Source organism: Astyanax mexicanus, chromosome 11 (assembly GCF_023375975.1).
Source record: "Astyanax mexicanus isolate ESR-SI-001 chromosome 11, AstMex3_surface, whole genome shotgun sequence".
Taxonomy (NCBI): domain Eukaryota; kingdom Metazoa; phylum Chordata; class Actinopteri; order Characiformes; family Acestrorhamphidae; genus Astyanax; species Astyanax mexicanus.
In genome coordinates this window covers 31,076,237-31,088,739 of record NC_064418.1, presented here as the reverse complement: position 1 = coordinate 31,088,739, position 12,503 = coordinate 31,076,237, and the positions used below count along the sequence as shown (strand labels likewise).

Sequence of the window (12,503 nt, the reverse complement as noted above, 5' to 3'; positions counted from 1 at the left end):
TTATATTGGTCTTTCCCAGTCACTTCAATATGTAGCAGATACTATATTGTGAACACAGAGTTAATGACTAAACCAATACATATTCAGTTGGGGAGTGTGCGTGAATGAGCCAGGTCAGGCAGGGGGAGTACTGGCAGGAATTAGGTTCTTGGCTTTGTAGTTAGATACAGTGTTTTAAGAGATCTGGGGCCATGAAGCCACTTTGAGTTAAATAGCTGGAAACCAACAGGATCAGTTTGTCCAAAATATTTGTTTTTCTTTGTCCAGCATCACTTAAATACTGTGAATTTTGAGAGCATGATGAGTCATGATGTTACGCAATCCAACAACAAATTTGGAGTTGTAGATCACATTTCACCACAAAGTTCCCCCTGTAATTTACTAAGAGGTGTGTGTTTGTGTGTGTGTGTGTGTGTGTATGTGTGTGTGTGTGTGTGTGTGTGTGTTTGTGTGTTTGTGTGTGTGTGTGTGTGTGTGTGTGTGTGTGTGTGTGTGTGTGTGTGTGTGTGTGTGTGTGTGTGTTTTTGTGTGTGTGTAAATTTTAAAACAGTCACTCAGGAGCTAGGAATATTGGTGTGTGTGCATGACCAACAATTGCGTGTTCAGTGCTGATGTCTGTTTTGACAGTTGTGGACAGTAGCTCCTGTGTTTTTTTTTAAACAAGTATTTGCACAGAAAGGCTAATTTACTTTAGGAATGTTATGAGATGATTGACTGTAAGTTAAGTGTCACTTTTTTTTATTTAACTTTTGACTTTTAGATTTCATTAGATTTTGTCTTCCCTGTGTTTAGGTAATAATCTGGATTATATGGTTGTCATTCTTCAATATTAAATGGAGAATACATTAATATACTGGGCCTTGAGTGAATGCTGTTGATATTAAAAATTTCGGTTGAAATGATGGGTAAACATGTCTTAACCAGAAATAATGAGGTTTAATGAAAATTGTGATAAGATTTGAGGTGGAAGTTTTCTGTAAATAGATTATGATAAGGTCTAATGTTACTGTCTGTCTTTCCAGGTGTTTAGCACATACTCAAATGAAGACTACGACAGGCGGAATGACGAGGTGGACCCTGTGGCAGCGTCTGCTGAGTACGAGCTGGAAAAGCGTGTGGAAAAGATGGATGTCTTTCCTGTGGAGATGGAGAAAGGTAGGTTGTATACACAATTTTGCCATGTTTTAAAAGTACTTCAGAAGGAAATGCTTGACTGAGGTGCTCTTTCTATCTGCTGTAGGAGATAATGGGCTGGGCATCAGCATTATAGGGATGGGAGTAGGGGCTGACCAGGGCCTGGAGAAACTTGGCATCTTTGTGAAGACTATCACAGAGGGGGGAGCTGCAGAGAAAGATGGCAGGTAAGAGAAAAAGATTGCACTGAAAAGATTGATGAGGTATAGGTTTTTTTTTCTTCATATGGTTATGAATACAGCTGAATAGTCAGAACAACTGACCTCTGATCAGAAGTGTCACACTGTTCACTTTTTTTTTAAGTCATGATACATGTGGATGGGCCTAAGGGCAGGTGTGAAAATATACTCACACTTTGCTAAAGACCAAAACAACCACACCTGTTAAAAGCAGGTGGTCTTGGCTTGGTTCCAAACAAACTCTGGAGCAGTTTATTTGCGGTGAGAACATGATCTGATCTTGAGCTGACCCAACTATCAGGTGCACATGTTTGAGCTAAGTGGCTAAAGAGGTGCAATTTAACCTGATAGAATGCCCAGGTAATTTCTAGGGCAATTAACAAACAGCATCTGTGCTGCTGATCTGTGTAAAACTGCACAAAAGTGTGTCAGGAACAAAGGACCCTCTTCCTGTATTTACTTTCTTCTTCCCACCCCACACAGGTCTGACCAATAAGCTGAGAGAACTTTCTTACATGATTTAGTTGTGATGCATTTTGATGTGCTTAGATTTTTTTTGCTTGTGTTAACTTGTTTGGACTAGAGCAAACACACTTCAGGTCATCATATTGGTTCAGATATCTTGCAGCTTTTATAGTTAAGATGAGAAAATGCCTGCTTCTGCTTTCCAGTTAAGCTTCCAACCTGTTATTAAAATCTTTTTTTTTAGGTATTCAATAATTATTGCATTTTGTCATTTAAATTACTAAAACTCACAAAGCAACAGGGAGTGGTGAGTCAAATATTGGTGACAAGAATGTGTAATATACAGGAAGCATGCATGTTACAAATTATTTTATTATGTGGTACTGTAGACCTGTGTAGACTGTGTCTGTTCTCTGTTATGTGTTACTAGACCAGAAGTATTTACTAATGGTGGTGTTTATCTTTGTTCAGGATACAAGTGAATGACCAGATAGTAGAAGTTGATGGAATCAGTTTGGTGGGAGTAACGCAGCTGTTTGCTGCTACAGTCCTCAAGAACACAAAAGGAACTGTTCAGTAAGTCCTCGTTTTCTTTATTCCACCATATGATTTCCATATACTCACACCACAGACAATAATCACCCTTATCACAAAGACCTGGGAGGAAAAGGGGTGTGACTTGCAGTGATGCTACATTGTTGATTACCTCATGTGATTTATAGTTTATTTTAATGTAATCACTGTGGTGTTCATCTAACCCGTTACTGGCTTAGTAATCTGTAGAGGTTTGGTTGGCACGTTAATGGTTTACCAAAGGCAAATGAACATACACAGTATTTCTACAATATTTGTGTATATATATACAGCTCTGGAACAAATTGAGACCACTTCAGTTTCTGAATCAGTTTCTCTGATTTTGCTATTTATAGGTATATGTTTGAGTAAAATTAACTTTGTTGTTTTAATCCAAAAACTACGTACATCATTTCTCCCAAATTTCAAATAGAAATGTTTTCATTTAGAGCATTTATTTGCAGAAAATAAGAAATGGCCGAAATAACAAAAAAGATGCAGACCTTTCATACCTCAAATAATGCAAAGAAAACAAGTTCATATTCATAAAGTTTTAAGAGTTCAGAAATCAATATTTGGTGGAATAACCCTGGTTTTTATTCACAGTTTCATGCATCTTGGCATGTTCTCCTCCACCGGTCTTACACACTGCTTTTGGATAACTTTATGCCGCTCCTGATTAAAAAATTCAAGCAGTTCAGTTCAATTTGGTTTGATGGCTTGTGATCATCTATCTTCCCCTTAATTATATTCCAAAGGTTTTCAGTTTGGTTAAATCCAAGAAACTTATCATTTTAGTGGTCTCTTATTTTTTTCCAGAGTATATTACTCTCTATCTCTTTAGAAATGAGTATCCCCAGGGTTCAAAACTGATAAGAGAAGGTCATAGATACCCACTTCCTCCTTACTAACCTATGAGTTTTGCCCTGTGCAGCTTCCTGATTGGGCGGGAGAAGCCAGGGACGCAGAGCGAGGTGGCACGGCTGATCAGTGAGACTCTGGAGCAGGAGAGGCACCAGCAGCAGCAGCAGAGACTGGAGGATCCGTATGAACAGTCAACAGAGGAGGTGAGCTAGCTGGGCACCGCTCCATACATACACCCTCTGAGTTAACCCTAAGGCTGTCTGGACTAAAGTTCAGAGCACAGAACACAGAGCAGTATTGCTGGCCCACTACACTAGGATAGACTAGGTTAGGGTTCAGACAGCCTATTTCAGTTTGTAGCTTTTTTGGCAGAAGATTTGTACACAGACATGATGCTGTTTCTTGGTTTTACACTTCAGATGTGTCTTTAACTTAAGTAATTTCTTCTACTCTATTTAAAAACTTTAAAAAATATTCAGGATCTTTGTATTATTCATATGGTTGCGTGATGGTTACATTCAGACGTTGAGAGTTGATTTTTGCATACTGCAATGTATTTGAATGGGGAATGACTAGACTATGTGAACAGGCCTTCTGTTGTGTAAATACAGCTATACTGGCAATGCTGTTCCCACTGCAGTCATCTGCATTATGCAAAGCACAAGGGCAGAAATACATGTCCTTTTTCCTTCTGCACTGTTAAGGGCACTACATTGAAACACAGTGCTCACATTTATAAATACTACCTTGTTTTCCTTATTCTTTTTTCTTTCTTTAGTTTTTTAAGCCAGGCATGATTGATTAATTTATATGTAATGAAGAATAAATTAAAATTGCTAAATTATTGTCAGTGGACAGCCGTGAGTGAGTAAGTAACTTGCTGATGGAGCAGTGTAGGCCTTGTTTACCATTGGATATGATGCATTTCCTGTCATGTGCTTTCCTTTGTCATTGTCTGGGACCACACACAATGATTCACTCAGTGAAGTCATGGCTGTTTTTTCAGGACGAGCACTACGAGGAGGAGGAGGGAGAGGAAGAGGGGATCGTGAGCTCAAGTTTCGGTGGGAGGGTGAAGGAGGTGTTTGATTTACCTGAGAGCGAGGGAATGTTCCTGCCATCAAATATGGATGCCACTCAGCTCAGCTTCAAATTTAAAGAGGTATTACAGAGACCAGACAGCCATAAACACAATCTGCTTAGCGTATTTAATAATACAGTTTTTGTTCAAAAAATTCCAAATCAGAAAAAAGCTGTGGGGGGAAGATGGCAGAATATTGAACAATTTCTTGTTTTGTATTGTGAATTTTTATAGTTACCATATTTTTCGCACTATAAGGCGCACGTAAACGTTAGTAAACGTCTATTTTCGTGCATGAGGCGCATCTGATTATTAGGTGCGTTATGCGACACTAGTCAAAAATAGAGGTGTCTCCTTGTTTATCTTCTAATTCAGCTGGGCTCACTACTGGGTGGTGAGAACTGTAAAGCTAAACTAATTTAAGTAAACAAAACTGTAATTCATAAAAAACAAAAAAGATTATTTAAAGTCAAACGAGTGCCGGATGTTAACCTACACGGTTTGTTTGGGTAAGTAAAGCGCTTCCGATTATTTACAGGAAGCTTAGATTTGCAGATTTCCACTTAGACTAGCTGCGGTTAGTGACTAATGCCGCCGACAGTGCACTGGATTATAAGGCACACTGATGATTTTTGGGAATTTTAAAGGATTTGAAGGGCACCTTAGAAAAATGCAGTATTTATATACATCCGTTTCTGCATTTGAGGCCTACAGTACATTCCAGAAAAAGTTGGAACAGTAAAGCATTAACCACTTTTAAATATTGTGAGGATGAGTGGCAACATTACAGATGCTTTTACACTAAGGCTGGCAGTCACTGCAAGCATGTACTGTTGTCTTAGGCAGTGATGTCCCTGGAACGCAGAATCTGTTGAATAAAGCAAATGTTGCTCAAAGTTCTTGTTTTTGGACTTGTTGCTGATAAAAAGTGGTCCATTGTATCATTGGTTCAGAGCACACAGTTCCCAATTCTTCCAGAAAAGATCTTGATTATGGATTTGTCAGTCCACAATACCAATACACATTTCCACTGCATGAAGTTGCATTCATTCAAGATGATTCTGAGCCCAGTTGCACTTCTTCTGGATTGGGTTAACATAAGGCTTCTGTTTTGAACACGTATTTGTGAACTGTAACACTGTATTGTAGTGCTAGACAATGTTGGAACAAATTAAATAAAACATTAAATGTTTTGGGTTTAGAATGTGTGCAATAAAAGAGAATACAGTCTGTTTTTTTCTGATTTAGGCTTGTTTTTTTCATATTAAGTAATGCGTTATTATGAATTACATATTATTAATAATTAATTTGTTTATGTGTTTTGGCATATTTGTCATATTTCTGATGCAGTTTCTTTCAACTTTCTCTATCACCCAGCTACAGATCAAACACAACATAGCTGTGTCTGAGATAGACCAGATCACCGAGAAGGTACTGTATGTTCACTTGACATTTTAAAGTTTCTAACAGTCTGTTTTAATCTTTGTTTACATTTAACTCATCCCACATCCCTATAATGTATCTGTGTTCTGAATTCAGCAACAGATCTGCACACTGGAATGCTAAGGGGCATAGTTTGAAAATTATGGAACTTACTGTACTTCAGAGGATGTGCTAATTCTGCAACAAGTATGTTTTTTTGTTTTGTAATGTTAACTAATTTGTTCTTTGTTAGCTGAGGGAATCTGAGAAAGCACGGACGGCATGGGAGAAACGGGAGGCACAACTAGAGAACAACATAGAGGAGAACTCTGAAAGAATTGCGTACATGGAGAAGAACTGGCTGGATGCTCAAGCACTCTGCAAAGCCATCAACGAGCAGCTGAACGACACTCAGAACCAGTTTGAGGCTTTGGATAAGAAATACGGCAAAGCCAAGAAACTGCTAAAAGAGTACCAGCAGAAGTGAGTACAAGCTCTATTGTTATGCATATGAACACATTGCTTAATGCTATTTTCTGACTGATTTACTTCCTTAACACTACAGAGAGTTGGACTTCATTAAAAGGGAGGAGGACCTGAAGAAAACTCTGGAGGAGAAGGAGAGCTGGTACAAAACTCAGCTAGATGATCTGCAGCAAAGAGTGAGGACAGATCTATTCTGTTGGTTCTTTTGTCAATGTTCTATTTAACATATTGTCTGGATGTTACTGAGCTTCATGGTTAGTGTAACATATTTCAGTTCAGTTTTCTGCCTGTTTTAAGCTAAATTTGAAAATAGAAAATTGGGTTTAATTCTTCATTATTTCCATTTAGAATAGTAAAAAAGTCTTTTTGTCCTCAACATTGTTACAAAATGTAAACATAGAAGAAAACCAGTCATTTTTGAATCAAAATTAACTATAGCAAGTAAAACATTTTAAGGTTTTCAAAGCCTCAAATGGTCAGAAAATGTAACTAATAAATGTTAGATTGATCGTCCATTCATTATTTTTCTGTCTTTATGAAACTCCCTCTCAGAAGGCAATGAAATAGTAATTTGCGTACCATTTCTTGTTTAACATGGACATGATTCAAAACTTCTCACTGGTCTATACAAAGTGTCTTAAAGGCATCCTGCCATGCACATTTAAATTGGTGTCTCTGCTTAAATAGCTCTCCTACAACTCAGATGGCTTTTCAATTAGGTGTGATGGGAGCAGGGAAATCCCTAATATAGGCAGGACAGGGTGCCTCTAATTGAGAAACACTGACATACAATACACTATTACCTTCCCATTTCTAATATAGCAGTAAAGCAGCATTTCTGAACTCTGGCCCTGTAGGTAGACATGGGCAATTCATCAATATTTTTTATCATATTGTGAATCATTTTCTTCTTGTACTGACCTTACTTCACATTTCATTAGATGGTGTAAAAAATCCTAATGTGCTGCAGAAAAAGAATGAAAACCACTGTACTATGCATGAAATTTAAATAGCAGAATCTGCCACTGCTGATGTCAAACCTCAATGTATTGCAATAATGTCTATAAATATTGTGATATAATATTTTTACCATATCACCCAACTCTCAGGGTGTGTAGACATTCACCACAGGCAGTGGCTTTTATACTTTTTATACTGCTCATATCGATATTGGAATTGTGTTTTATCAACCGAAACAAATAAATATATTGTGATATCAATTTTGGCTATATCGTCCTAATTTAACTAACCAGTTAATTAACAAGCCCTTTCAGAGTTGCTGGCAGTATGTTAAAGCAGGGAATACACTAAAATGTGCAGGGCAGGGAGCCTCCTGGACCAGAGTTAACAAAGTGTAAAAGCTATCCATACCTGCTTTAAGAGACAAAGGTTTAGGATGGTGGAATGCATGTACACTGAGTTCAAAAGTTTGTGAAGTTTCCTAATGAATGCACCCAAGCATGTTATGGGTGAGTTGTGTTCACCATAATGATGGAAGTGCTTTATAAGAACCTGTATAATTAACAAAATCAACAATATTGGCTCAACTCTTTATATCTGATGTTGGTTTATAGGTAGCAGCCTTGGAGTCACAGAAGTCTCCAGACTCTACAGCAGAAAATGGCAATGCAACGACTTCTGACAATAAATCTGCGGACTCATTTCCACAAGGTAATTTACCCTCCTTTTACCAGTTTCTGTTTCTTTTTTTACCAGCTTCTGTGTAACAGTGTTATTATTTATGCTACATTAGTGCTGGGTTGTTGCTGTATTATTGGCTTATACAGCTCTGGAAAAAATTGAGACCACTTAAAAATCAAAGAGTTTATTTGATTTTACCAAATTGAAAACCTCTGGAATATAATCAAGAAGAAAATGGAGGATCACAACCATCAAACCAAGCTAAACTGCTTGCATTTGTGCACCAAGAGTGGCATAAAGCAGTGTGTAAGACTGGTGGAGGAGAACATGCCAAGGTGCATGAAAACTGTGATTTAAAAACCAGGGTTATTTAACCAAATATTGATTTCTGAACTCTTAAAACGATATAAATATGAACTTGTTTTCTTTGCATTATTTGCGGTCTGAAAGCTCTGCATATTTTTTGATATTTCATCCATTTCTCTTTTTCTGCAAACAAATGCTCTAAATTACAAAATTATTATAAAACAATTTTTTCCTCATTTTTTCCTCATTTTACTCAAACATACATATAAATAGCTAAATCAGAGAAGCTGATTCAGAAACTGAATGTGTCTCTTATTTTTTTCCAGAGCTGTAGTCTAAAACCTTTTCTTGTTGATATTGCAATCTTGATGTGTTTTTATATCAGTGTTTTGAACTGTCAGAACACCTGAAAATTATGTATAATATTAAAACATTTAGATGTACATATTAAATGACTAGGAACTCTCAATGAGTGTAACTTTTTATCTAGATTCACTATGAAGAAAGAAAATACAAATATGCAGCAAAGAAAAAAAATCTTGTCTTTAATACAGAGCTTTTATGATCCTGCATGACTGCAGTGAGTAATCTAGACAGTCTTCCTGGCTAGTCTTATTGGTACACTGCAGCTGCCGTCTGCAAACATACTTAAGCTAGGATCACTGAGACTGCAGTGCAACTAATCCAAAGCCATACATTGATCCTATCAGATAGATCCCCTCCTTTAATACTAGAGTAGATATCACTAGTTTTACTGTTGGGTTGGGGGGGGGGGGGGAACAAAATTCATTTGGAGGACTGTTATTTATTGTTGAATATGCTGTCGTCCACAGATGCTGATTGGGGAGATGTAGTCCCTGAAACTGAGCTTTTGGACACCAGTGCCCATCGGGCCAAAGGCCAGCTAGCCCAGAAGGCCAAACGCCAACCCCCATCACGCAGCAAACTTAGAGATGCTATCAGTTCTCCAGCATGTGCTCCTCAGGTCTGTAATAAATATGATCTTCATCAGAACTAAATGGCATCTTCCTGGCAAATGGTTCTGACAAACTCCCTCTTTTTCTCTCTCACACTCTTTTTCTGAATCTAGGTTGAAGATGAGGAGTTGCAGAGTCCTGAGGTTCCACCTCGTCATAGGAGAGCTATCCAGGAGAGTCTCTTTCTGCCAGTGTCCATATCTTATCCAGCTAATGGGCAGAAGGAGGAGCCTAGCACTGCCCGCACTGTGGGCTGCTCCAAAAGCATATTGGAGCTCCCTGCCGTTCCTACTTCCCATAGAGCTAGTGCAGACAGCACAGAAAGCCCCATCATCTCCCCACCTAAAGACTCCTCCCCCTCTGGATTTCTCAGAAACGTCAGAAAGAGAGAGTCCAAAGGAAAAAGCAAAGACGTTAAAGGTAACGTGCAGTCTTTAGCAAATGCTTAATATATAATAACACGGCAGTGCTTTTGAGCTAGTGTTCTGTAGTGTGTGGTAAATATTTTTACATTCACAGTTTATACAGTGTATTTAGGTTTTCAGATCCTTGTTTTGTTTATTTATTTCAGATGAGGCCAGTGACAGTGCAGGAAAATCCAAAAGACGATTCCCAGACTTTGGGTAGGTGAAGTACATTTCTATTTGTCTAGAGAGTGATGAAAATATGTATATAAGTGAAAAGTGTTCTACATAGTACTTGCTGTGTAGAACCTTTTAAGCATTTAAATATGTATCTTTTTTTTTAGTTGTCATGATTCTTTATAGAACCTTTGGGCTTTATTCAAGAAACCTTAGTAAAAACATGATCTCTGTTTTTCCTCAGGGGCCTAAGGAAGTCTGGCGGTAAAGGAAAGAAACACGACAAAGAGGCCATGAGAGCATCACTAGACAGCAGGTAAACGCATAATTTCCAGGCTTTTCCCTCAAACATTTTGCAAACTTTTTATACAAACTTGCATAGTGCACAGTTTTGGATATGTTTTAGTGAAGAAACTGTGTTTCTTGAACCCTTTGTCTTCAATCTAAAGTCACTATAATTACATTGATCCTACCTCAATCCTGAATAAAAATGTGTTCCTATTCTATTCTACTTATTACACTGCTGCTATCTCAGTGTCATGGACATCCTTTATTAACAATTTCTTTGTTTTCTTATCCAGAGGGTCAGCGGAGCTGCTCGAAGAGTCAGGGGTGAATGTCTCACCTTCAGAGTCCATGGCGTCCATCCCCACATGCATGCCGTTCTCCTGGTTTGGTGACAAGGAGAAAGAGAGAGATCCTTCCTGTTCGTCTAGCAGCCTGCCCTACACTGCAACAGAGCCCAGTGAACAGCAGGATCGCAAGAACAAGGTGCTTTTGATGTAGACGTTTGGTTCTCTTCTTTACCATAATTTGTGTGGGTTTAGTCAGTGTTTCCTCCCCTGCTGTTTATTGTGCAGTTGTTGTTGTTTTGTTAGTGTACATGTTACATGCAAATAGAATGTAAAAAGAAATTCATCATTTTGTATAGAGAAATATAATTAGAGTAATAATAAGGCAGCTCTTCTAAAGTTTTTTCTGTACACATTTTAATACAAAGTGTGTAATAAAAGTGCTAGAGTTATAGTTTATAGTGTATTATATTAGAAACTTCATATTTATGTGGGTCAGTTTATTAAACTAGAATGTCTAAATGTAGTAAAAGTATCATGATCTGAGTCCCCTTACAACCTATGATAGGAAGTAGGGGTGGGCAGCATGACAGTATTTTATCATATGATAGATTTTGTTATCGTGACGTACAATATATAGTGCTTCTCTGAGCTTATTGTGGATATCGTCAGTTCTTAACACTGACCAACTGTTTCATTACAGTCAGTGGTTAATTGGAAGAAATGCACAATTTTAATCAAGTTAATCACTGTACTAGTGCTTGGAGTGACTCAACAAAAGCTCAACAAACTAAAATACTTACACTATGCTTAAATTCCAAGCTATGCTGCTTTGCCATCAACTGCCAGAAGTGAGGACAATAGGTCATGCTCCCTCTGGGTGGGTAGATTAATCTATATTTTATGCTCCCTGTCACAGACATTAATGGGAGTTTGAACAACAAAAAAACAGTTTGTGGCTAGCTTCACATGTATCGGAGGAGGCATGTGCTTGTCCTATCATCCTAGTGTCCAGAGCTATTCAAGTGATTGCTAGTGGGAGGTTGCTAATGAGTGGGTGGATTAACAGGCTCAAACAAGGAGGTACTTTTGTCAGAATATTGCAGTGAACATCATGCATCCTGAAAATGACTTTAACATGCATGATATTTTACCATACTGCCCACCACTAGGAGGAAAAGGAGGCAATTCACTTTGTGTTTCTCCCCAATTTCCTAGTTCTTAATCCTCAGTAAAAAGCAAAAATTACTAAAAACAAGAAGCCAATTAATTCAGTTTCAAAATATTTCAGGTAGTATGAAAACAGGTCCTACCACATAAGAAATTGAAAGGCAGAGGTTGGGACTTGAGAAGAACTGTGAGCAGATGTGCTGCGTTCCTGTGTCACTAACCATATGGTACTCATCATTAATCAGAGAGACAGACGAAGAGGAAACAGGATGAGAGCAGGAGAGGGAGAAGCAACAAGACAGCAGAGAAGCAACAAGATAGAGGAGAAGTAGGGGTGGAGAGAGTGAGAGAAGAGCAAAGGGACAAAGGGAGAAAAGATGAAGACCAAAAGAGGGTAGCTGAGGGAAGGAGAATAGGTAGATGAGCAAGACAGAGGAGGATTTTGAGGCTTAACCCACAGAGAATCACTAAAAACACTTTAATCTTTTAAGATAGCATTGACTAATTCAACAGGCTGTGAAAGCTGCCCTGGGCTGCCAGGACGGAGACTTTTAAAAAGCACAAATCCTGAGCTAAAGCCTCTGAAGCTGCTTCCACAATCTGAAGTGGATAACAGAATTATACCATGCTTTCCTGGTTTTCAGAAATGGGGAGACTATTATAAATCATCTGATGACTTAATTGACTAACATTCCTTTTTCCAAACAGTCCAACCTCTCCTGGTCCTCTCTGTTCAGTCGATCCTTAGATTTGGTACAGTATACCCCCACCCACCCCCTCTAAATTAGATTCATTGATCTAGATCCAAGCTAACGAAGTAGTGACCGGTAGAGGTGTTAGATGTCGCTCACTAATACAATTAGAATAATTTGCAGTAGTGTGCATTTAGCTTTCATTTAGTGCATGCAGTAGGAGTAGACTTGAGTTCATGTCTGAACTTGTTTGTGTATCCAATGAAATCGAGTTATCTGCATGTCTGCTTTTTAACTCAA

The 12,503-nt window shown here is 38.2% G+C and overlaps 1 protein-coding gene across 3 annotated transcripts in view; it reads left to right on the top strand.

Moving 5' to 3' along the window:
* Nucleotides 1–12,503, top strand: part of ppp1r9ala (protein phosphatase 1 regulatory subunit 9A-like A) — a 36,974-nt gene that overhangs the window by 20,155 nt on the left and 4,316 nt on the right. For 2 of the 3 annotated variants that reach the window (XM_007253519.4, XM_007253520.4), the window contains exons 3-16: nucleotides 1,023–1,155; nucleotides 1,241–1,361; nucleotides 2,310–2,414; nucleotides 3,346–3,478; nucleotides 4,282–4,437; nucleotides 5,734–5,787; nucleotides 6,032–6,261; nucleotides 6,344–6,440; nucleotides 7,839–7,935; nucleotides 9,045–9,196; nucleotides 9,302–9,608; nucleotides 9,760–9,811; nucleotides 10,014–10,085; nucleotides 10,351–10,540. In XM_007253519.4, coding sequence (XP_007253581.3) covers nucleotides 1,023–1,155; nucleotides 1,241–1,361; nucleotides 2,310–2,414; nucleotides 3,346–3,478; nucleotides 4,282–4,437; nucleotides 5,734–5,787; nucleotides 6,032–6,261; nucleotides 6,344–6,440; nucleotides 7,839–7,935; nucleotides 9,045–9,196; nucleotides 9,302–9,608; nucleotides 9,760–9,811; nucleotides 10,014–10,085; nucleotides 10,351–10,540 — 1,899 coding nt within the window. Of the gene's footprint in view, nucleotides 1–1,022; nucleotides 1,156–1,240; nucleotides 1,362–2,309; nucleotides 2,415–3,345; nucleotides 3,479–4,281; nucleotides 4,438–5,733; nucleotides 5,788–6,031; nucleotides 6,262–6,343; nucleotides 6,441–7,838; nucleotides 7,936–9,044; nucleotides 9,197–9,301; nucleotides 9,609–9,759; nucleotides 9,812–10,013; nucleotides 10,086–10,350; nucleotides 10,541–12,219; nucleotides 12,265–12,503 lie in introns of all 3 variants that reach the window. The other variant, XM_007253518.4, reaches the window with a different exon arrangement.